The sequence below is a fragment of the Lipomyces doorenjongii genome (genome assembly GCF_038497915.1).
Source record: "Lipomyces doorenjongii strain NRRL Y-27504 unplaced genomic scaffold V1508scaffold_21, whole genome shotgun sequence".
Lineage (NCBI taxonomy): Eukaryota > Fungi > Ascomycota > Lipomycetes > Lipomycetales > Lipomycetaceae > Lipomyces > Lipomyces doorenjongii.
In genome coordinates this window covers 27,481-49,887 of record NW_027118088.1, presented here as the reverse complement: position 1 = coordinate 49,887, position 22,407 = coordinate 27,481, and the positions used below count along the sequence as shown (strand labels likewise).

At 47.5% G+C, this 22,407-nt stretch overlaps 10 protein-coding genes across 10 annotated transcripts; 4 read left to right on the top strand and 6 right to left on the bottom strand.

Annotated features, from left to right (window-relative positions):
• Window positions 1-742: 742 nt before the first annotated feature.
• Window positions 743-3,322, top strand: V1508DRAFT_353897 (P-loop containing nucleoside triphosphate hydrolase protein; the record flags this gene model as incomplete). The annotated part of the gene is made up of 6 exons (XM_066936895.1): window positions 743-1,195; window positions 1,248-1,583; window positions 1,635-1,907; window positions 1,962-2,952; window positions 3,002-3,156; window positions 3,209-3,322. The coding sequence occupies 6 exons, from the start codon at window positions 743-745 to the stop codon at window positions 3,320-3,322; spliced, it is 2,322 nt and encodes a 773-aa protein (XP_066796089.1).
• A 413-nt stretch (window positions 3,323-3,735) lies between these two features.
• On the bottom strand, window positions 3,736-5,777 carry V1508DRAFT_404043 (uncharacterized protein; the record flags this gene model as incomplete). The annotated part of the gene is made up of 2 exons (XM_066938602.1): window positions 3,736-5,154; window positions 5,205-5,777. 2 exons carry the CDS (start codon window positions 5,775-5,777, stop codon window positions 3,736-3,738), a joined length of 1,992 nt encoding a protein of 663 aa, XP_066796088.1.
• Window positions 5,778-6,164: 387 nt separating this feature from the next.
• Window positions 6,165-7,730, top strand: V1508DRAFT_461561 (uncharacterized protein). Its single transcript, XM_066942811.1, has 4 exons — window positions 6,165-6,284; window positions 6,338-6,537; window positions 6,585-6,681; window positions 6,733-7,730. Exons 1-4 carry the CDS (start codon window positions 6,229-6,231, stop codon window positions 7,583-7,585), a joined length of 1,206 nt encoding a protein of 401 aa, XP_066796087.1. The 5' UTR covers window positions 6,165-6,228; the 3' UTR covers window positions 7,586-7,730.
• On the bottom strand, window positions 7,557-9,705 carry V1508DRAFT_416476 (uncharacterized protein). The gene is made up of 7 exons (XM_066940210.1): window positions 9,562-9,705; window positions 9,273-9,418; window positions 9,143-9,213; window positions 8,932-9,093; window positions 8,458-8,876; window positions 7,949-8,408; window positions 7,557-7,895 (listed from the first exon to the last, which is right to left on the bottom strand). Exons 2-7 carry the CDS (start codon window positions 9,403-9,405, stop codon window positions 7,788-7,790), a joined length of 1,353 nt encoding a protein of 450 aa, XP_066796086.1. The 5' UTR covers window positions 9,406-9,418; window positions 9,562-9,705; the 3' UTR covers window positions 7,557-7,787.
• Window positions 9,706-9,838: 133 nt separating this feature from the next.
• V1508DRAFT_416475 (uncharacterized protein) lies at window positions 9,839-11,378 on the bottom strand. The gene has a single exon (XM_066940209.1). It carries the CDS (start codon window positions 11,187-11,189, stop codon window positions 10,200-10,202), a length of 990 nt encoding a protein of 329 aa, XP_066796085.1. The 5' UTR covers window positions 11,190-11,378; the 3' UTR covers window positions 9,839-10,199.
• On the bottom strand, window positions 11,378-12,895 carry V1508DRAFT_416473 (uncharacterized protein). Its single transcript, XM_066940208.1, has 4 exons — window positions 12,362-12,895; window positions 12,177-12,292; window positions 12,006-12,127; window positions 11,378-11,954 (listed from the first exon to the last, which is right to left on the bottom strand). The coding sequence occupies exons 1-4, from the start codon at window positions 12,812-12,814 to the stop codon at window positions 11,503-11,505; spliced, it is 1,143 nt and encodes a 380-aa protein (XP_066796084.1). The 5' UTR covers window positions 12,815-12,895; the 3' UTR covers window positions 11,378-11,502.
• A 121-nt stretch (window positions 12,896-13,016) lies between these two features.
• Window positions 13,017-13,849, top strand: V1508DRAFT_416472 (mitochondrial 37S ribosomal protein uS10m). Its single transcript, XM_066940207.1, has one exon. The coding sequence runs from the start codon at window positions 13,072-13,074 to the stop codon at window positions 13,750-13,752; it is 681 nt and encodes a 226-aa protein (XP_066796083.1). The 5' UTR covers window positions 13,017-13,071; the 3' UTR covers window positions 13,753-13,849.
• On the bottom strand, window positions 13,815-15,579 carry V1508DRAFT_416471 (uncharacterized protein). The gene has a single exon (XM_066940206.1). It carries the CDS (start codon window positions 15,380-15,382, stop codon window positions 13,976-13,978), a length of 1,407 nt encoding a protein of 468 aa, XP_066796082.1. The 5' UTR covers window positions 15,383-15,579; the 3' UTR covers window positions 13,815-13,975.
• Window positions 15,580-17,183: 1,604 nt separating this feature from the next.
• On the top strand, window positions 17,184-17,470 carry V1508DRAFT_397165 (uncharacterized protein; the record flags this gene model as incomplete). Its single annotated transcript, XM_066938140.1, has 2 exons — window positions 17,184-17,318; window positions 17,384-17,470. The coding sequence occupies 2 exons, from the start codon at window positions 17,184-17,186 to the stop codon at window positions 17,468-17,470; spliced, it is 222 nt and encodes a 73-aa protein (XP_066796081.1).
• Window positions 17,471-17,722: 252 nt separating this feature from the next.
• Window positions 17,723-22,246, bottom strand: V1508DRAFT_110484 (uncharacterized protein). The gene is made up of 5 exons (XM_066935870.1): window positions 21,341-22,246; window positions 20,808-21,293; window positions 20,691-20,757; window positions 18,440-20,644; window positions 17,723-18,390 (listed from the first exon to the last, which is right to left on the bottom strand). Exons 1-5 carry the CDS (start codon window positions 22,127-22,129, stop codon window positions 17,789-17,791), a joined length of 4,149 nt encoding a protein of 1,382 aa, XP_066796080.1. The 5' UTR covers window positions 22,130-22,246; the 3' UTR covers window positions 17,723-17,788.
• Between the last annotated feature and the right edge of the window lie 161 nt (window positions 22,247-22,407).

The window sequence follows — 22,407 nt, the reverse complement described above, 5'->3', positions numbered from 1 at the left end:
ATCCAAAAAAATGCACACCTTACCTTGGTCTCTGCTGCGAAATTTTAAAAATCTGAATTTGATGCCGCTGAACTGGCTCTAATATCTAAGTTACTCTGCAGGTAGTCAGTTTGCTTCATAGAATATGACTGACTCATATTCGTCGTCTGCCAGACTAAAAAGAAGGCACTATGATGATGACGATTACGAATACGACCGTCGTCGAGACAAAGATAGGGAAAGGGACCGAGAAAGAGACAGAGACTATGGACGCGATCGAAGGGACAGAGACAAAGACAGAGACAGAGACAGAGACAAAGACAGAGACAGAGAAAGAGACAGAGAAAGAGACAGAGAAAGAGACAGAGATAGAGATAGAGATAGAAATAGGGGTCGAGACAGAGGTCACGACAGAGACAGGGATCGTGCGACTGACCGTGGAAGGGATCGCGTGAGAGACAGAGACAGGGATCGTGACCGAGGAAGAGAGAGAGACCGGGATCGAGAGAGGGATCGAGAACGAGATCGTTATTCCGATGGAGACCGCGATAGATATCGCGATCATGACGCAGATCGGGATAGAGATCGCGTTCGCGACCGAGATCGGGACCAAGACCGAGAGCGAAAAATTGGCCATGATCGAACAGCAGACAGATTTGGTGCTCGTGGCGATGAAGAAGATGATGAACCCCAACGTGAATCGAAAAGTGGCCGTGGCGATGAAGGCATCAGCATGGATAAACATAGTGTCCACGGCTTAGCTATGGACATGTCAGTTGAGATCAAAGAGAACGGACAGTATGAGGGAAGCTTTGGAGACGATGACCTTCTTGAAGAATCTGACAAAGAGGAACCAAGCGTATCAAACCGCGATTCAAAAGCGGTGGATAAAGATGAAGTCGATCCTTTGGATATATTCATGTCGACATTAGCAGAGCAAGCTGCTGAAATTGTGCAAGAGGAATCAGCTGACCGTGGCGATGTATTCGAAGAAGAAGATGATCCTCGTGTCGATGCATTAGATGTAGATCCGGATGATATGCTGGCCTTAGCAAATAAGCCGAAGAAGAAGAAAGATATTCCAACGGTAAATCATGCAAAGATTCGATACGAACCGTTCCGAAAGCAGTTCTATGTGGAACCTGCCGAACTTGCTGATCTCACCGAAGAAGAAGTCGATGACATACGTCTTGAGCTGGATGGTATAAAGATTCGCGTACGTTATCTTATCTGTGTCTCCTGTAAACGACGTGCTAAACATTGAGCAGGGAGTTGCTTGTCCTAAGCCTGTCCAGAAATGGAGCCAGTTTGGTATTCCGGCTCAAACAATGGACGTTATACGCAAGTTAAATTATGACAAACCAACGTCGATCCAGGCACAAGCTATCCCAGCAATTATGTCTGGCCGCGATGTCATTGGTGTTGCTAAGACGGGCAGTGGTAAAACTATTGCTTTCTTATTACCAATGTTCAGACATATCAAAGATCAGCGGAAACTAGACAATGGCGAAGGTCCTATTGGTCTTATTATGACACCAACTAGAGAACTGGCAGTACAAATTCACAGAGAATGCAAGCCATTTCTCAAGGCTCTTGAATTGCGGGTAAGTGTCTAGTCATATGTATTTCATATCTCAGTTATATAACATTGATAGGCTGTATGTGCATACGGTGGGTCTCCAATTAAGGACCAGATTGCGGAATTAAAGCGAGGTGCTGAAATTCTTGTTGGAACTCCTGGTCGAATTATTGATCTTCTCTCGGCGAACTCTGGTAGGGTGACGAATCTTAAACGCGTTACTTACCTGACCCTGGATGAGGCGGACCGCATGTTTGATATGGGTTTTGAACCTCAAGTAATGAAGATCATTGGAAATATTCGACCTGATAGACAGACTGTCTTATTCTCAGCTACATTTCCAAAACAAGTCCGTTCCTTTAGCATTTGACACATTCTGTAGCTTATTACTAATGTGTGATAGATGGAAGCCCTTGCTCGAAAAGTATTAACAAAACCTGTCGAGATCGTTGTTGGTGCCAGAAGCGTTGTCGCACCAGAAATCACGCAGATCGTCGAAGTTCGTCCAGAGGATACCAAATTCGTTCGTGTTCTTGAACTTCTTGGAGATATGTACAACAATGATGAAGATTCTCGTACGTTGATATTTGTCGAAAGACAAGAAGGCGCCGATCACTTGCTCAAGCTTCTGATGGCCAGAGGTTACCCTTGCATGTCCATTCACGGTGGAAAAGATCAACTTGACAGAGACTCGGCAATTGTCGATTTCAAAAATGGTGTGGTACCAATATTGATCGCTACGTCTGTTGCTGCTCGTGGCCTTGATGTTAAACAATTGAAGTTGGTGATTAATTACGACTGTCCAAACCACATGGAAGATTATATTCATCGAGTTGGCAGGACTGGACGTGCGGGTAACCTTGGCACAGCTGTTACATTTATTACGCCTCAACAGGATCGGGAGGCTGTTGATATTGCAAAGGCATTGAATTTAAGCCACCAGGTCGTTCCGGAACCGGTGCAACAACTTGCTGATGCGTTCATGGAGAAAGTCAAGGAAGGCAAAGAGAGGCACACGTCAGGATTTGGTGGTAAGGGTCTCGACAAGCTTGATGCGGCGCGCGATGTTGCCAGAAAGCTTGAGCGTAAGGCATACGGTGAAGATGAAGAGCCAGCTGCAGAGGCCGTCGACGAGGACGAGGAAGTTGAGGAAGATATGGATGCGGCGGCGTCGTCCGCACTTGCTGAGCCTATCGTTGTGTCAAGACGAGCGCCAGCAGCTGATAGCAGGTCTAATTCGGCACTGACAAGTGCTATAGAACGTGCAAGACTTGCATCGTCACATATAGATAGTAAGCTAAAGACGAGTGGTACCAGGGCTGGTGCTGCACCGGACAATAAGGGTCCTGATGCTGGCGAGTTCCATGCAACGCTCGTTATCAATGACTTTCCTCGTAAGTACTTTTGCGAGTCAAATGGACAGGTTACTAACTATTCGAATAGAAAAAGCCCGCTGGGCGGTAACAAATCGGACGAATATTGCTAAGGTTCTTGAATCTACTGGAACTTCCATTACTACTAAGGGCACATTTTATCCTCCAGGCAAAGTTCCAGCACCAAACGCAGAACCGAAGCTATATATTCTTGTTGAAGGACAGGTATGTCTTGCGTCCTTATAAGTTTTGAGCGACAGGTGCTAATTATAAACAGACCGAAGTTGACGTATCAAGCGCCATGCACGAACTGAAACGACTGCTTGCGGAGGGCACCGTCGCAGCTGCTGAATCCGAAAATCGGACCACAGGACGATACACGGTCGTTTAAAGATACGAGTATACAAAAAGAAGTATAGTATCAACTTGCGGTTTCTCTTTCATTCAATAAATGACTTGATACTGCGCTTGCTCTTGGAGAGTTCTAGGTATATAGCTTCTTAAGGGTATTATCGTATCAGTGCTACTACGATTATTCTGTCGTGCGACGTCGGTGCATTCCTTTCCAATACACTGTACCTACTAGTGGATTGCGTTATGCTCATTAGAGTTGGCTTTGTGTGCGGTTACTTACATCTTTGTTTTATGGTGCATGGCTCCAAGTAACTCTATTTACAGGTCTACAATAGCCCTCCCATCCAATGATGTCGTTACGAATTTGTGAAATATGGAGATTTAGTTCGAAGTTATTATGTAAACTATATCTGATAGAGATTACAATACATAGAGACCTTATTCATAATCTTACAATTGTTCCTTACTCTCCGCCTTCTTCGAAAACAGTTGCTCTCTCTCTGCAGCTCTTCGCTTCCGCTTCTCTGCAATCTCTTTCCGTTTAGCAAGGAACTCAATAGAATGACCAACTATTCCGTTACCGTTAAACGGAGTTTCTAAAACTTGCGAACAGTCAACCGGTGGTACGCTGAACCATAAAAGCTTTCCGTTATCGTCTTTTTGGTATAATTCAGCCGTCTCTGGCGGAATTCTGTCGGTTATGTAATCCGGAAGCGTGAACGTGCTCGGAGGTGGTGGAGGATTATACATCATAGGTCTATTCATAGGAGGCATTTGACCAGGACTGCCGTAACCTAGCGGAGTGATTGGAGGGTTGTAGCTGTAGTTCATGCTCGGCGGAGTCGGGGTGCCGGGAGTCGACATCCCAGAATTGAACCGACCAAGCTCGGGACGAGGCACCTGTTTATTTGAAGACAATGTCCTTTCCACTGACGTTCGTGGAATCGGCGAATTGCGCATGTGCGGTGAGTTCACATTGGATGACAGTGTCGTATTCGACTGCGGAACTTGTATGGGAGGCTCTGGACTCGGTGACGGTTCCTTGGCGTTTGGATCTGGAGGTCTCTTGTAGACAGCACCTACGATAGGTGGTGCATTCTCCACTCCCAACTTAGGTTCTGGGACAGGATCATCATCACTGGCGTCTGGTGGAAGCAAGTGCTTAATAGGTGATGGGACCTTTCTCAGCGGCTGGGGCTTTTCGAACTGTACCATTTCATAGTCGGTAGAGCGAACTTCGTCCGGAATACAAGCCTTCCATGTACGGATCTTGTTAAAAGTCTTCTCATTTTCGTTGTACCGGCTCTCACAACAATACACAGCTTTATCCTCAAAGCCAACAGGCCGTCCGCGTTGGTATTTAGTGAAAAACATGACAAAACACTTTTCGAGAACCTCATCAATAAGATGATCTCGATATTGTCCGGACTTTACAACCTCATTCTCATAGAAATATTTGTCATATCTATGGACTGTCTGCTCAGGCCTATAATACCAACAGGCGTTAATCCACTTGCGGCCGTCCGGGGCTTGCCACGTTCGGAAGATTTGTCCAATAGTTGGACGTTTGGGATCGTTCAAGTTGCTGATATGAACCCAGTCACCGACTCTATAGTAGTCTCCATTGTGCTCAATTCCGTCAAGAGGAATTCGAGCGTGCTTCAATGAGCTGGACTCTGGGTCTTGGAAAGCACTATCCGGCTTCTTGATTTCTTCCGTTGCAACGCTGCTGACAAGCTCCTGTAATGCCTCTGTATCCTTGTAGAGAATTGAATTTGGAGAATTGAATTCTTTTGCGTTCTCGAACATCAATCGCAGATCTTGCAAGAACGATTCCACGTCCGGATACAATCTTCTCTTTATTTTTTTCTGTAAAATATTAACATCGGCAATGACGAGAACATAGGTGGGTAACATACTCTGATAATATCTAGCGCAATTGGATATTTAATCTCTCTGTAGTATTCTGGATACTGCTTCACGTCAGGCAAACGTTCAAACGGTAGATACAATAATCGAGTGGAAATCTTGGCCTTGCGCAGAGCTCTCATGATGGCTTTGATTCTACTCTCGTGAGGCTTATCCACCGTAGGTGGCCGACCTCGTTTTACTCGCTTATCCTCTCCACCTTTATCTTCTTCTTCATCTTCTTCCTTCTTCCTACTGGAAACTCTGATCGTATGGCGTCGCAATGATTTACGTGTCTTGCCCACGTCATATTCATCTTCATCATCTTCATCCTCTTCAACTTCTGCATCTTCATCGTCATCATCGTCCTCCTCGTCGTCATCATCGTCGTCCTCCTCCTCTTCGTCGCTGGATGCTGGCGCACCTCCTTCCTGTTCATCATTGCCGTCATCGTCAGCCAACTGATCGCCCTCGTACTTCTCATCATCTTTGGCTCCCTTTTCGCTAGCCTCGATGGCAGGCTCCTGCGGCTCCATAGCAGCAGTATCAACCGCTTCGTCCACATCCTCTCCGGCATCTCTCATCTCCACGTCCTCAGGTGCGGGAGGTGGAGGAATGATTGCTGCAGGATCCTTGGGCGGTCTTCCCCTCTTACGCTTCGGTGGACCAGAAAGTTGTGGTGACCCGGTATAGGGCGACGACATAACTCTTGCACAGTGCTCCGATTTTGTTGTAGGTCTGGGCTCTTTGAAGGCGAAGAACGCGATGCGATCGAGAACTTGTGTGTCGAACGCGATTAGATGAGATACTGGAAACGCAACCCAATTGAGTTACTATGGAGGAGAAGAAAGCTGGCAGATCTCTCTGGGTAAAGTTTAAACTCGGTCACGTGATCTCGGGGACTGGCCACGGTTTAGTGAGGGAACTTTTCAGGGGTTTTAGAGTGGGCTCTGTCATGCGCGTTGACAGTCATTGTCGAATCCTATTTACATTGAACGCGAAACGTCATTCAACTAACTTGCCTAGTCATTGAGAATGTCCGGAGAATTGTATTGCCGTTTATTGCACTGCATCTTGATTGATCCGCGCATGTAAGTTGTTGACTGTATTGCCATTTGCTTATTTTTACTGATCATCCTGGTAGAAAAGAATTGGAGATACTAAAGTCGGTTCCTCCGGAAATGGAAGCAATGATAAAGGATAAGACGGATGGCGGCGGTGTCTACGATAAGGAATATTACCCGTTTATTGTGGTACCTGATGAGCATATCGTCGGTATTCCTAAAGAGCTGTTGATGCTCGCGTTTTCGTACGCAAGGACGAAGTTCTATGAACTGATTAAATGTGTGTTCTTGGTACATTTATATTTGTTACGGATTACTAATTTGTAGTATCAACTTGGACCGATGAGCAAGCACTGGAAGTTAGTCAGACATCGTTGGTATTGCTTCTCATAGGAAGTGAAAATCTAACTGCAATAAACGCGAGGTAGGCAAGTATACGCGCTATTCGACGTCAAATATATTAACATATCCTCAGGAAACGGTTAATTATTCAAAATACAGAAACTGCATCATTAGGTCAAGAATTTCGTGTTACGACAGTCATCCTATGTTCACGTCTCCAAAAACATTCGAAATCGCCTTTAATATGGAACTACCACAAGCATATCGTTTCCTCCCAATTCAGTCATTTCAGCAGAACAGCGACCTACAGAGAACGCGCAAAATATATAGAAGACCTATGCAAGTCTGAACTGCAAACGGTTCTGGTCGCAGCAGAGCACCATCCGATGAATTACTACGCTTGGGGATATGCGCGATGGGTGTTTGCAGGTATATACGGATCTTTATTATCTTCGCCGTCAGCTAGATATTATTCCGTTGTTTTTGTGCGGAAATACATTGAGTCTATCGTACGAAAGATTGAAAAATGGTGCTTTTTGCATGCAAGTGATACTTCAGCATGGTCGTTTTTCCAGTGGGTATTGTTCATGTATGTCGATTGCTCGCATCGGGACCCTGCGGACCGAATAGACGACAAATGTCTCTTAGGTAAAGTCGGTGAGGTAATACAGTTTGCTACAACTGTCAGTCTTGCACACGAATCGGCTTGGGGTTTCGTGCGACGAGTGGTCAGTGACAGCGATTATGTGAGCGATCCTGAACGGGAGTCGTTCATTCGCACGATTAACTCCTACCTGCGGAGTCGAAAGGCGGACACTTATAGCACGCAGGTAAATGACGAATACATGAGCAATAAGGAAAAGGCCGTGCGGCAAAAACAAGAAAGTATTTTGGACAATTTGAGGGACAAAGATGTGTATGTTGTGGGAAGTTGCTTAAATTGGATAGCAGTGAGAACCCACTTGAAGAACGCCGGTCGAAATTAACTCCTAATTTGTATAATAGCATCATGAGGCGCAATTAGTGATTGGATATATTTGAGCAAGCTCTATTGAACAGGTTTGATCCAATATAAAACGATCCCAACTGCAAAAGCAGTTGACAAAGTGGAACCAATAAACGACATAACAATATAACTATCCGATGCAGAGAAACTAAACAAAGCCTTCTCCAAATCATCAACTGCGTCTACTTCTTCTTCTGTGATGTTGTATTCTTGGGCAACTCTTTGACGAATGGAACGAACTCTGGCTCACCTGGAATCCATTTCCGCAAAACCTCGGGGATTTTCAGACCCTGTATTGAAATAATTAATGTCTTTTCAACAGAATAATTAAGAAAGCACTTACATCTTCGGTCTGGTAGTTCTCCAAAATGCAGCAGAGAGTACGCTCAGTAGCAGTGAGAGTCGAGTTAAGACAGTGCACATACTTCTTCTCCCGCTGGTTTAGCTTCTTGATCCCGCATCTGATCTCGAGATTTCGCGACTGGTAGTCGGTACAGTTTGAACAGCTGACAAGTTCTTTGTATTCGCCTTGGAACGGAAACCACGCCTCGAGATCGTACTTCTTCGCCGCGGCGTTATTCAGCTCGCCAGAAACGATGGCGACAACCCGGTATGGGAGTTTGAGCGATCGATAGAAGTCCTCTGACAAACCGATCATCCTGTCGAATTCCTCCCACGACTTCTCTGGCTCTGTCAGGACAAATTGTTCGATCTTCTCGAAAGCGTGGACGCGGAAGATACCCCAAGCATCCTTTCCGTGGCTGCCAGCTTCCCGACGGAAGCATGAGCTGTAACCAGCATATCTAAAGCAGGATTGGCGCATGTTCAATCAATTCTAACTGTCATACTTACCTCTTAGGAAGCTGCTCTGCAGGCTGCTCGAACCATTCATCAGAGTGATAGGCTGAGATAGGCTGCTCCGAAGTCGCAATCAGGTACTTCTCATCAGACCCATCCATAACCTTATACAGCTCCTCATCAAACTGGGAGAGCTGTGCAGTCTTAGCCATGACATCCTTATTCATCATCACTGGGGCCTGTAATGGAGTGTATCCCTTTGAAGAGAGGAAGCTGAGACCGTAGTGGATCAGAGCCTGGTTAAGAAATACACCGTAATTCCTCAAGAAAAACCCGCGGTGGCCCGACATCTTCGCTCCCCGTTCGGGATCATAGCCATCCAGTCTTGTCAGAACTTCATGGTGAGAAAGGCAGTCACGCTTTTCAACTGAAATGCCCTCAGGAACCCAATTCCGAATGAGTTGATTGTCGGCCTACACCTTCATTAGCACATCTATCTTACTACACCGAATGCACAATGCTACCCACCTCATCCAAACTGACAGGGACTGACTCATGGACAATGTTACCGACTTGATTGACCTTAAATCGGAGTTGTGAATCGGCTTCCGACTCTTTGGTGATAAGCTCCGCCTTCTTGGCCACAAGCTCCTCCTTCTGCTTCAACAACTCAGACGCATCCTCCTTTGCCTACAAGCCATCAGTATAAGCCTCTTTGCCCCATCCGATCATAACTCACCTTGTACTTCAAGCCAATCTCCTTCTGAATCTTGTTCTGAAGTTTATTGATCTCATCGAGATCAAAGCGAACTACACCCTGGTCAGCAATTCACTCGCCCCATGAACCAACAGATCCAAAATCAACATACTCTTTGTCCACTCTTTGTAGTCATTAATAATCTCGTCTACAATCTCGACGGAGGCACCACGAGCTTGTTGCGATTTTCTAATTGCTTCAGGATTGCCTCCCTTATCCTCGAGAAACTGTAAAATATCCAACATTTTCGGTGAACGCCTAGACAATTAATAAAGTATTAGTAATATTCGGGTAAGCTATACTGACGAAGGAGAAAAGATGGTGGTAGAAGGGTATAAATCAAGCAACGAATTCAAGCTCTCTGGGTCCAAGAACTCAATAATTCGCGAGACCGAACGCACCTTGATTAATAGGATAAATACACTTCAAATGCCTGAATGGACGTAATGTCAATGTAGTGTGTGCTCCTCTATAATTGCAGAGCAAAGAAAGTGAGTTAGGTGGTTCAAAATATATGTAGTATTTCAGCAGAGAGTCAAGCCGTGGAAAAGTTATTACGGGTCCGAGTTCGTGCCTCCCAAGTCGCGGCGCTACCTTAAATTTAATTTTTTAACTGATACGTCCAAGACGTTATTCCTCGCGCCACAACATCCGATGCTGCTATTCGATAATGAGTTACTTGTATAACAAATGATATCTATTGTATCGCCATCATGGAATGCGGTACAAATGTGTTATATACAAATGTGGCTATACGTCAATCTAAAATCGGCTATTGCTATTATCGACGGCATTTAATTACCACGGCATCTATTAAGTTCTGACCATTAATCCTCTTACTATATTGCATATAGTAATTAGTACATTCGTGCGTCCTTTCAATTTAGTAAGAATCCTAGTCACTACCGCGGGAAATCTGTCGTAGTCGGTAGCGTTCTGCTGACTCATAGCACCTAAGGCGCAACCCCGATGAAGATGCGTAGAGGTAAACATTCTTGAATGCAGAATGGCGGATATGGCAAAATTCAGACTATCCGGCTCACTTGCTACTTAACAAATCGTCCAGAAACTTGTCGTCCGCATCGACCTTGGTCTGGTTCAACTTGACAGGCGTAAATGTCGGTGCATGTTGACTCTTCTTAGAAGCAGCACCTGTAGCAGGCCTAACCGTAGCAGCCTTGCTCGTAAATTCATCTACAACAGCGGACCTCACGCCCTTAGTCTCCGTTTTCTCTATTTCGTTCCAAAAATTGTCAAAATCCTCATTCCATGCAATCACACCCTTCTGTAAACCCACAGTCCTCCTTTCCTTCAATATCGGAGCGGCAACGGACTTTGGTAACATCTTCAACCTATCTAACTCTTCCTCAATTTCCTTTCGATTCGCAGATTTATACCGCTCGCGTACCGTGTCGGTATACTTCAGCTTCTCAATCCGCCGGTCAATGTCTCTATACTCAGGATCAGCAGCATCGTACGTAACAATCTGGCTCTTCTTCTTGCTCTCATTCGGTCCTTTGGCAGCTCCAACAGCAAAAGCTTTCTTATTCTTGCCCCATCCAACAGCTTCGCCAACATCCAACTGACTCTCAAAAATATCCTGGACTTCCTCAAGATTTTTCGCGCCTTTCACATCCGTATCGACTAAATATTTCGACAAGCCACCATCTGCTGGCCGCGCGATACTCGCCAAATACGCGTCTTCGTCGTCTTTGGACGTGTCATCGATGCGCAACTCCTCATCCGCTTCCTGGTTCTCGTAGCGCCATACATTGGAGGGCAATTTCTTTTTGCGACCGGCTCCGGTAGATGATGCCGTGCCTGCTTCTGAGCTGGTATTTTCGTCGACGTTGATTGTGCTAGTATCTTCAGAATCTGAAAAGGATACCTCTGGCCTGCTCACATCGGGTTCTTGGTCAGAAGAGGATTCTTCTCCACGCTCCGGATCACGGCCCGGTTGCTTGATGCCGTGTTTGCGGTTATACGCGCGAGTCGCCTTTCTGTCCCATTTGCTATTATGCAGCACCATTGTGATTGTTGGACTATCGTGAATATCTATTGGCGGTGTCTAACTATAATTTTACTGGTCATGACGTAATGTCGGGTTTACTGTACCAAGGTCCGAAACTCGGGCGAAACTACCAGGACATAGTGTTTTTGGAGCGATAACCGCGACAACGTCCCGGGCTCCAAGCGTTGCTTGCTTCACACTGAAAAGCTCGTACATACAAAATGCCAGGAAGTCTATTTACAAATATATACAGTTTCTCGCACCCCAACTTATCAGCCAATTTATGAATGCGACATACCAAACACAACACCATCATGCCAATCCAAACGATCTAATAAATTCCCACAGTAGTCTTCACCTCCTTCAACGTTACCTGCGCAATCTCCCCTGCTCTCTCAGCACCGCTGCGCAACAAGCGGTCAAGATACTCTGAGTCTCTGCTTAACCTTTCGAAATTCTCCCTCACAGATTGAAGTTCCTTGGTGATAACATCGGCCACGAATTCCTTTAACTCCGCATGTCCACGAAAGCATTTCACATCCTCTGCAACGCCTTCCGGCGTGCGATTCTGCAGTCCGGCTACCATATCAATCAAGTTCGCAACGCCGGGCCGGTTGGTGGGGTCGTAGGTCACGGATTTATCCCCGTCTGTTATCGCGCGCTTTATTTTATGGTGGATGAGTTCTGGTGGGTCGTTGATCATTATCCGAGATTGTTCTGCGGGATCGGATTTTGACATTTTTTTTGCCGGATCCCGGAGTGACATAACACGTGGCGTCCGTGCTGTACTCGTCAGTATGTTTTCTCGTACATTATATACCGGAAACGACTTACTGAGAAGGACTTCGGGTAATGGGAATACCTTGGTGTCGTAAGCAGAGTTGAAGCGCTTCGCGATATGTCGAGTGAGCTCGAGATGCTGGATCTGATCCTCGCCGACCGGAACATGCGTCGCCCTACATACGGGTCAGTTATGCAATTGTGTGTCACGTCAAGCCCACGTACTTGTAGAGAAGGATATCTGCTGCTTGCAGAACAGGATAGGAAAACAATCCTAAACGTAAATTCTGGACGGCAGCGTCATCCGTCACCGAGCTGTTCTCAGTCAAGTTCATCTTACTCTAGACCAAAATCAGCCCAAAACCAGTCAGACAACCGCATTATTGCCTAAGCTGTCCAAAACGACGAACCTTCCACTGCGTCATGCGATTCAAATACCCAAAATCGCTAAAACACGACAAAATCCAGCACAACTCCGCGTGCCCAGAGACTTCCGACTGCACATACAAAATGCACTGCTCCGGATCCACGCCGGACGCTATAATAAGCGCTGCAGCAGTCCGTTTATATTCCCTCAATTTGTCAGGTGGAGGCGGGACAGTGAGCGCGTGCATGTCGACGATGGAGAAGATAGTGTTGTCGAATTGCTGCGGTCTGGACGCACTAAGCTGGCCCCAAGCCCGCAGCGCCCCGAGGTAATTGCCTAGATGTGCTACGCCGGTTGGTTGCATCCCGCTGAAGACTGTGCTGCCTTTGAGCCTGATTTGGCCGCGGAGAATGCGAAGAATGCAGTGTCTTTGGGGAAGACATTGCCGCCTCATGAGCCGTTTTGGCGCGAACTGTGGAATCATGGCAGAATCCATGGTGACAATTACACGTACATATGATTAGGGTGGATGCAAAGTACGGAATCTATGTCTATGGATCAATTGGCCCTCGTGCCATGCAATTGAGTGGATATAACTAGATCGATTTTCATGCACTGCAGCTGAGGAATTACATTAACCCTAACATCGGCATACGCACATGGAGACTCGGGAAGGGCATCACAGTCTCTCAAAATTTTCTATCCGATAACAACGACCCTGTTATTCGCATAAACGGTCCACGACGCATAGAAATGAGTATCCGAAGACTACAATCGACGCAATGTTGCGGCATCACACCGTTCACGCGGCGTTTCTACCACATTGAGCGTCCATGGCCGCTCTCCGCTGCCGAAGAGACTCTGCCATCCGATTCCACCGTCGAGATTCCGTATACAAATCCGCACCTCCGGCAATTCTACGTTAATCAAACCACAGGTTCGAAGCACGTCGCATCGTCACACATGGTCTTCCCCGGCACCGGGCGCCCTATGCCAATGAACGTCGAGCTCACGCACTACGCCCCGCTGAAACTCACTCCTACCCACGGCCAACGGACGTGTGACCTGCACTTACGCGCGTATACTGTCGATCAAATCGAATTTTTCGCGGACTTTGCCATGCGTGCGGCGTTTTACTTGAACATGCCGGTTCGCGGGCCGGTGTACGTGCCTAGACGGACAGAAAGATGGACTATTGTCAAGTCGCCTTTCGCCCACGCGAAAACAAAGGTTAATTTCGAACGGGTCACACATAAGAGGCTTATCCAGGTTTTAGACGCGCATATGGATACTGTTGAGACGTGGCTTGGATTTTTACGGAAGTATGAGTTGGCAGGTGTGGCTATGAAGGCTCAGCTGTATAATCATGAGTCGATTGACTTTGAATTTGAAGAGCCCGATGTGATGGAACAGGAGCCGAAGGAGGAGAGGTAGGATGTAGGAATGAGGAGTTCGCTTGGGTATATGGGAGTTTTTGTACTTGCATGTAAATATTTGAGTCACTATAATCATTAACTTGCATATCCGTGAACCACGCCGCTATGTACTAGTACAAACGATGCAAAACAAAACAAGTTGGATCTCCCTCATGTATCTATCCGATCTAACTCCGATCCAGCCACTCTATTACGCCGCACCCAGTTTCTATTAATTCCGATTATTTCTCATCCCATCTAGAGTACCGATGAATGTATAAATCTCTATTCACGAACTTTCCAAAAAACGTTTCATTGCCAAACACAGCACGGACTTTGGGCAGCCAGTACCGCCGCGAATTATCCGAAGTTGTATCCCAGATCTCGACTTCGCCGGAGATACCTTCAGAGGAGGAGATGGCGTGGAAGAGATACATACACTGACTATTTTTCTGTGTGATGCAGTCCTGGACGGGGAAGTAGTTGTCATCTACGTACGAGTCTGAGTCCCCCGCCGTGCCGCAGCAGGGATAAAACTTGCGTTCCTTACCCACACCGGTGTTCTCGTCAACTGTCATTGTCGACAGACAGTGACCACGATGTAATCCGCCCTGCCGTGAGATGGCGTAATGGATCTTTCCGTCGTGGCACAAAGGTTCGAACATCCTGTTGAACCGGAACTCCGTGCCAGGTAAAACCCCTACCGACGAGGTGACTTTTCCCGACAAATCGTACGTCTTGCAGTACCCTGGGAACTGGAACAGCCGTAAGTCCTCTGTCCGCGGAGGAAGCGAAAACAAGTATATCTTTTTCTCCGCGAAGATCGCGGATGTGTCCCACAATCCTGTCTCGGTGAAGGGGAATTTAGACACGAGCTCTCGGGTACGCAGGTCCCAGACCATGACGAATTTCTTGGGCGATCCGACGTCAACGCCGAATCGTGCGACTAGGTGCTCGCCGTCGCAGTTAAATGGGTTTAGGCCGGAGAGTCTGCACCCTTGAGGGAACGGCAGAACCTGGATACCGCGGCCACGTTGTTGTGAGGACGTCGTGTTAGATGAGCTTTGCGACGAGAGTGAGGTCGAGGAGGAGGCAGCTGAGGGGATGGAGGGCCAGAAGGCTGTGGCTAGGTCGAAGACGAAGATGGCGGCCTTGTCGGACTCTTGCCAGATGAGGTATCCGGCCTTGTCGGAGACGATCATGTCGGTGACCCGGCCGGTACCAAAGTCGAGCACGCGGGGCTCCATGTCGTAGTCGCCGTGGTCGTCGGCGTGGAAGTCCCAGACGAGGAAGCGGCGGTCGTGCTGGAGGTAGAGAACAAGGTAATTGGTGGAGTAGGCTGAGCACGAGACCTGGTTTGTGATGTGGGGCCCCACTTTGTAGACGCATTTTTGTGAAAGATTGAAGCTCATGATAGCGTGCTGGTCGTAGCACATTTTGAGGAAACGGTTGTAGGCGTCGTCATCCGTGTCTGCGTCGTCAGGCAAGGGACCGACTAGCGTAGCGTATGAGATGGGACTGGTGAAAATGTACCGCCATACCTTGCAGACGCGTTGAAAGTGGACTAGATCTGTGTAGCGCGGGATATACTGGACGATGGAGGGGATGATATCGATTGGCAAATTGGCAATTATGTCGAAAGAAGCCATTCTATTCTGTATGGGGGACGAACGGAAATCTGTGATGTAGTATGTATCAGTCTATATATATCTGTCTATGACCGTCGACCTGCGAGCTTTGGAAGCGCCACAAAGGATCGTGTATTGAGTACTGTATACAGTATAGTGTAGTGCAGTGTTAACAGATGGCAGAACGACGAGAAGTACACAATTAAATAAGTATTGAGTGGGAGGCGAACGGATGGCAACTTCGACGTCGAGCTCAGGGCGCGCCGCAGCAAGCCGCAGGGCATAATGAATGGCGTGTGGCCGGCCGAGGATTCTCCGACACCAGTGAATGTGGCGAGGTTCGCCGTTGTAGCTTACGTGCTGTCATTCATTCATCATTCTATGTTAAAACGGTAAGTCGAGATTTAATACACGGATAGCACAGTATGTAAAATGTGGTAGCACTGGGAGTAATACGGTTCTGGCCCATAGTGCATTTTGGGCGTTTGAAGATTCTCTGCGACTTCGGCGAAGTCTGCCAAATAATCTAGGCACGATACACATATACATAGCAGATGTACAATATCCTATTCCCGCAATGGTCGTAGGTGGAGTGCATAACAGTTCATAATGAGCAGTAGTGACTCTTATAGCAACACGGCCCGGCGCCGGTATTGAGTTATTGAGCGCCCGCACGTACATTGACTGCAAGCAGGGTCCAATTCCGATTTTTGCCGTACAAGCGACTTCTCCCGATCGTCAGCATAATGCTTAGTATTGCGAGGTGTGTGCTTCATATTCCCCGCCTCAATAATGCATTCGTCCTCTCGTGTGGAGGTGGCAATTTTCAGTCTGCTGCAGCACGCGATTGGAGTGCTCGACATAATAATGAACTTTACCGGTGGACGGTGGCAAGTAGTAAACCGGTTGCAAGTCCCTAACTCGTGGAGCGGTTTGGCCTGTCGGCCAGCCGCATGGCCAACCAGCACAAAGTACCATACGCATTATAGGAATTTGTTGACGTGACGGGTGCCATACTGTTTTCCAATTGTCAACGGAACGCGTCGCTAAATCATGGGATCGAAAGACGCGAGTGTGGTACGTGTTTTAGTGAGCGACGGTTTAGTCCATCTGTCCGATTCTCAGACTGCGCTATATTGGCAAATGTGCTTGTGAACTCTTTGTCCGATGTACGCTACTCCGCCAAAGCTGAAGACGGACGAGTGCGGAACGCGGTCTAAGCATTATTGTCACGTTCGCATTTTGTTCGCAGGTTCAAAATCCGCGGTTTGGTGGCCGTCTAAATCGTAAGTGTGCATCCCTGACGGGTAAATTGGATAACCCTAAACTTGAAGCGCTATATCTGGTGGCAAGTAGCAACAGGCTATCACAGCCCTAGCCCTATGAGCAATCTAGAACCGACTAACCCTAACCTTCCAGTACTATAGGTGACCAATCATGCGTCTGGTATGAAATTTGTTAATGACACACTTTACGCGCGGACTGATTGTTACGGAACGACATCCCGGTGACACTGCTGGCTTGAGTCGTCGAACGAGTAGCGAAGTTGAGCTTGTAGGGAATATCTGTTGCTCTCATCGTTCTGCGCATTACCTGGCAACCAGTAACTGCAATTTATAGAGATATTCTATACGCCAGGAGAAGTTTGTTAGGTATGCTACTTTAGTCCAATGTTGCACGGTTGAAGAGGTTGACATGGAGATCGGATTGTGGATGATATTGTCGACAATAGCATCGATATCTCGATGTCTAACTCGCGTTTCTAGCCGTCACATTCGCATACACATACATTTTCTACAAGCACGATATATAATATATTACAATGGCAGGCGGCCACCACGGACCAAAAACATACTCCGGTCCCATCGATATCCACCCACCGCGTCGCTTCTATCGTATCTCGACACTAGTACTGGGCGGTGCTATGTGGTTCTGGATCATGTACAGACTGAAGGAGGTCAGCATCTAGCTTAAATGCGCAGAAACGAAATTTGGGCGAGTAAAAGACTAATAATATTACAGGACGGACCTGTTCTTTTCGGATTCCGGCATCCATGGGAAGGGCACCATGCTGTTGGTCACGGCGAACATAAGGAGGAACATCATTAGATTAATGTATCATATCATGAATAAAGACATTGGGGTCCTACTACTGGACGGTTTTTGCATTTATGCTTTGCCATATACTCGCTCGTCCATGATTAATTGCACCATTGAATTATGCGTTACTAATTTGGACATGCATAAATTGAAGAAAACACCTTTGAATATTCTAACCTTTCTCCTACTAATCTAACACCAAACCCCCCCATCATCAAAAAAGAACATGAGTCCGCGCTTTTCTTTCACCATTTGAATCATATACTACCCTACGTACCAAAGATAGGGTTGCTCGCTTCTAATCGTGAAATAATATTCAGAAACAACTCATATAAATTGAAATTCCTCCTCATGCTCTTCTATCAACACTTTGAATCTCTTCCGAATCTTGGTCCGTCCACCACGCATAACCCTCCTCGTACGCGTGATCCCGGCAGAAATCTTGGGAAACAGATACTTCTCTCCCACCCAGGCGACACCAAAATACGCGACCGCAGCACCCAAAACGACAAGCTTGAAGGCAAAGCTTAACGGCGTCAACACAAGCAGATTAAACAGCCATGTCGGCGGCACAAGTAGAATAAGCGATACCATTGTCATAGTAACTGCAATCGTGAGCATGAATGGTCCGTTTTTGGTCATGCGCTCGCGGTACGGAGCACCAACGCTCAGAACTATCGCAATGAAAATGTATTGGTAGCACGATGCGAGGAACAAACTCGTGTTGTCCGAAGATTGCACGTGTTGGTCGTCCGCACCAGCTACGGGCGGCATGTACCATGGCTGCTGCTTAACGAGCGTCCAAATTGTGAATTGGAACATCACGTTAATGATGATTTGCCCAATCAAGTTCATTAGAATCTTTTGCGACACAAGGTTCGCGGTCGGTCGTTTGGGACAGAGAATAGGGTATGGGCCGGCCCAAGCCACTACTTTCGTTAGCATTATCCTTCTCAACTTCAACATCAATCGACGTACTGAATACGGCTATAGGGAGGATCAGGAACATGTCGATCAACAAAAACTGAAAGTCCCCCAGGTTCGTGCCTGATTTGTACAAAATCCCCACCGTCGAGAACTGGATGGCGGAGTACAGCGACATGTACTTAAAACATGAGAAACTCGTCACCAGCGAGGCCCGGCCTTCACGGATAACGTCCGGCACGCACGAGATCTCGAAGACGCGACTGGTGAACGGTGCTGCGACAGACGCTTCGGCCTCTGACAATGAGATTCCGACGTCCGCAGCCTTAAGGGCCCCACAGTCGTTCGCACCATCGCCGCAGAAACCGACGGAGTAATCTATTCCCTGGAGTTTCTCCACCAACTCGTGTTTCTCGTCCGGCGACATGCGTGCGTAGATGCTTGCCTTGATGAGCATCTTGTTGATCACATCTATCGTTCCGCAGTTCATGATCCACCGAAACACATCGCCCGTGATAGCAAGTGTGTAATGCCTCATCGCCTCAGCTGAATAGTCGCTCCCTTCCGTCGACAATATCGGAACAAGCGTTGTCGAATCGAGAATCAGCCCCGGATCATCAACGCATTCCCACCGCAAGATCGTGTTCTCTTCAAAATGCGGTATGAATACCGGCGCATCCTTTCGCACTAGCTGGCACTCGCGCCCAACGCTGATTGCTGTCAACACGTTATCGCCCGTACACATGACTGTCCGGATTTTCGCCTCGCCCAATTCATGGATAATCGCAGTCGTTGACGGCTTGAGCTTATTCTCGAATACAATGAACCCAACAAATGCCAAGTCCTTTTCGACATCCTCACGTTTGAGCTTCTGCGCTTTGAACCACGATAACCGTTGTAATCTCTTCGCCGCGACGCCAATAACTCGGTACCCTTTATGAGTGTAGCTATGCAGCATTTCATCGTAATCCGTAGGGAACGAATCCGGCTTGCAAATCTGCCTCATGATTTCCGGCGCGCCTTTTACGAAAACTTGCATATCAGGGTCCTTGAATCGCTTAACAATTACGCTCATTCGACGTAACTGCGATACAAACTCGAAGCACCGAATAACCCCGAGATCAGCACCCTCAAGACCAAACGAGCTGTCAGCATCCCCGGCGACAATATTCCGCGCCAAATCAGCAGGCGGATGCATAATTAGTGGCGCAAGTTTGTTAGATTCGTTGGCCAGCGACGTGTACTCCGTCGGACTGCGGTCGACATCTTGTCCTTCGGGACTGTAGTAATTGCCATCCTCTTCATACGTCCAGCCTGTGAATGTGAACATCTTGTAGTCCAACGGGTCGCCGAGAAGATCTTCGTCAATAAGGCGCAGCGAATGACATGTTGCCATAGAGTAGAGCATGGATAATCCCACGTTCCATTTCGAATCCACGCCCTTCGCTGACGTCGGCACGACGGAAGTCGCGGATGGGAGTAGATCACTAAATTTAGATTGGTGCTGATCTACGACATGCACTCCAAGTACATCCAGCCCATCTTCGGTGAGAGTACCCGTTTTGTCAAAGCATACGACATCTAGCTTTCCACCAACGTTCACACGGCTCGGACTAATACAGAATATGTCTTTGTTCTTTAATCGCGACAACGCGATATTCGTACCAATAGTCAGCGTGGCAGGTAACGCAGGCGGAACAACAATCGTAATCAAATCAAGCGACCGAAACGCAATCAAGCTGGCCGGCAATCCCAACTTTATAAATGTGATCGTGTAGAAAATAAACCCAAGCGCAGCCATCGTTGACATAACAGCGATATACAGGAATGAATCCCTGTAAAACTTGAACCCGGACGGTTTCGGAAACAGCATCGAGCGGATTAAGGCCCCTTTTGTGGTGTTGAAGCCCGTCTTGATGGCGAGTGCTAATGCGACGGCTTCCTCATCGGTGTTTTGAGGAGCAGAATGAGTGTTGGCGACTTGTGGCTTTCGGACACGAACTATTTTCGTTCCGCAAAAGAGAAAGTTCTTAGCCAATTCGGGCACAATAGTTCCGGGGTTGGAGTCGGCAAGGAGATAGAGTGTTTCGGCTGTGGCTGAGTATTTGGATACCGGGATTGATTCGCCCGTGAGCATGCTCTCGTTCACAATCGAATCGCCTGTAAGCTGGATCGAGTCACAGGGGAAGTAACTAAGAGAAGGATCCGAGATTTCGTATACGTCACCTGGAACAAGACTTGTGGATGGAATGTTGACCCCTGTATTGTCAGCGCATGTCATTGCAATGCCAGAGCCTTGACTTACAGAACCCGTCACGAAGAACGCGGACGTTACATACGAATCGCGATATCTCTCTCAACCGGCGCATGTTCTAAAGACTTAGCCAACTGCACTTGAAATGAGAGGTAATAGACCACTTACGCTCTTCGTCTCAATTAGTGTATTCGTAATACTGATAACAGAAATCACGAAAATGCAGGCCGCATAGTAATAGTACTCATCCAATGCCCACAAAATCATCGAAAATAGCTGGAATATATAAAAAGGATGCAGCGCCTCCTCGACCAACAACTGCAGAACGGTCTTATCCTCAATGTCGATACTATTTTCGCCGAAGACAACACCTCGTTCTTCGATTGTTGCAGACTCAAGACCGTTGCGGATGGTGTTGAGGTTTGTCCATGATATGTCGCGCCAGTCGTTGTTGAGCACGAATTTCCCTTCAATGGGGTGTAGAATGAGACGCATGTAGCGGTAGTCAAAGTATTGCAAGACTGGGATTAGAGGATCGTAGTCCAGATCGGCTGATGGTTTGTGGGGATTTTTCTGTATGTTGAACACGCTGGACATGGGGAAGTTGTAGCGTCGCTTGATGATGTTATGAAATGACAGCTCACCCCATTGGTTCTACGCCACGTTACTATGAATAATCAAAAGTAATAAACAAAACTCACTTCTAGGACCACCCAATCGCACTTGGAAAGCGGTGCTTTATAACCCATCAAGTAGACCCTATACCGTGGGAGCCACCGCAGGATAAGATATGCCAGTCCACCTGTGCAAACGCATAGCAATACGAAAATGAAGATTCGGTGCGTACTGGACTTGTAACCAGCCAACGCAAGAATGAGATCCTCCTCACTAAGATAGACAGTCTGCTGGACAATATCCGGGGTCTGAAGAGGCTCAGTCTGCAGTCCTTCATACGAGTCGGAACGATCAAGCAATGGCATGTCAGTTGAATCTTGGCGGTTGAACTGCTTGCTGGAATCTATATTCTCGGATGAGCCTCTGTGCGGTCGATAGCTGCCGTTCGTGTTGACGGTGTGCAAGCTGTGTATCTCGTCCGTCGACCGTATGCTCATATGATCAGCAAACACGTCGCTTCCATATTCATCATCATCATCGTACTGGTACCCGTGTATCTGTTGGTCGATCTCGTGGGCACGCTCTACAGCCGCCGTATCAAAAAAACGAAAACTCCGAGTCGTGGACACGGACCGCGAGCGCGACCGCTGGCGATGCGCAAAAGTCGATATTGACGACGGGACGGAATCTGGAACTGGACCATCAAACATGCGATCCTGGGCCATTTCGCCATAGTAACTCGCCTCCGTTGCGGTTGAGCCACGACGGCCGCGACGACCTCGTACTGACGCGTTCGTACTCGAGGATGATGGCGACTGCGGCCGGTCAGGAGGTTGTTCCTCATTTGCGTCGTGGAGTGGAGACCATGAAGACATTGTGCATCCGTATTCGCGTGCAGTGTACACTGACTATTAAGGGCTGTTATTATACGCAACCGCAGGAAGCAGCTCGAGTACTTCGCAGCGCAATTTGGAACCACTACACTTTCGAGTTCGCTGCTGCCACCGGACTATGAGAAAGGCGACGTAGATTGATAACTAATTCGGTATCTGCAAATGATATCGTGAAACGGCCGCAGATTGTCGATTCCTTAAGCTCCGCCGTCGAGCTTCAGTCACACACAATCTCGAGCGTGCCGGGTAACATTTCTCTG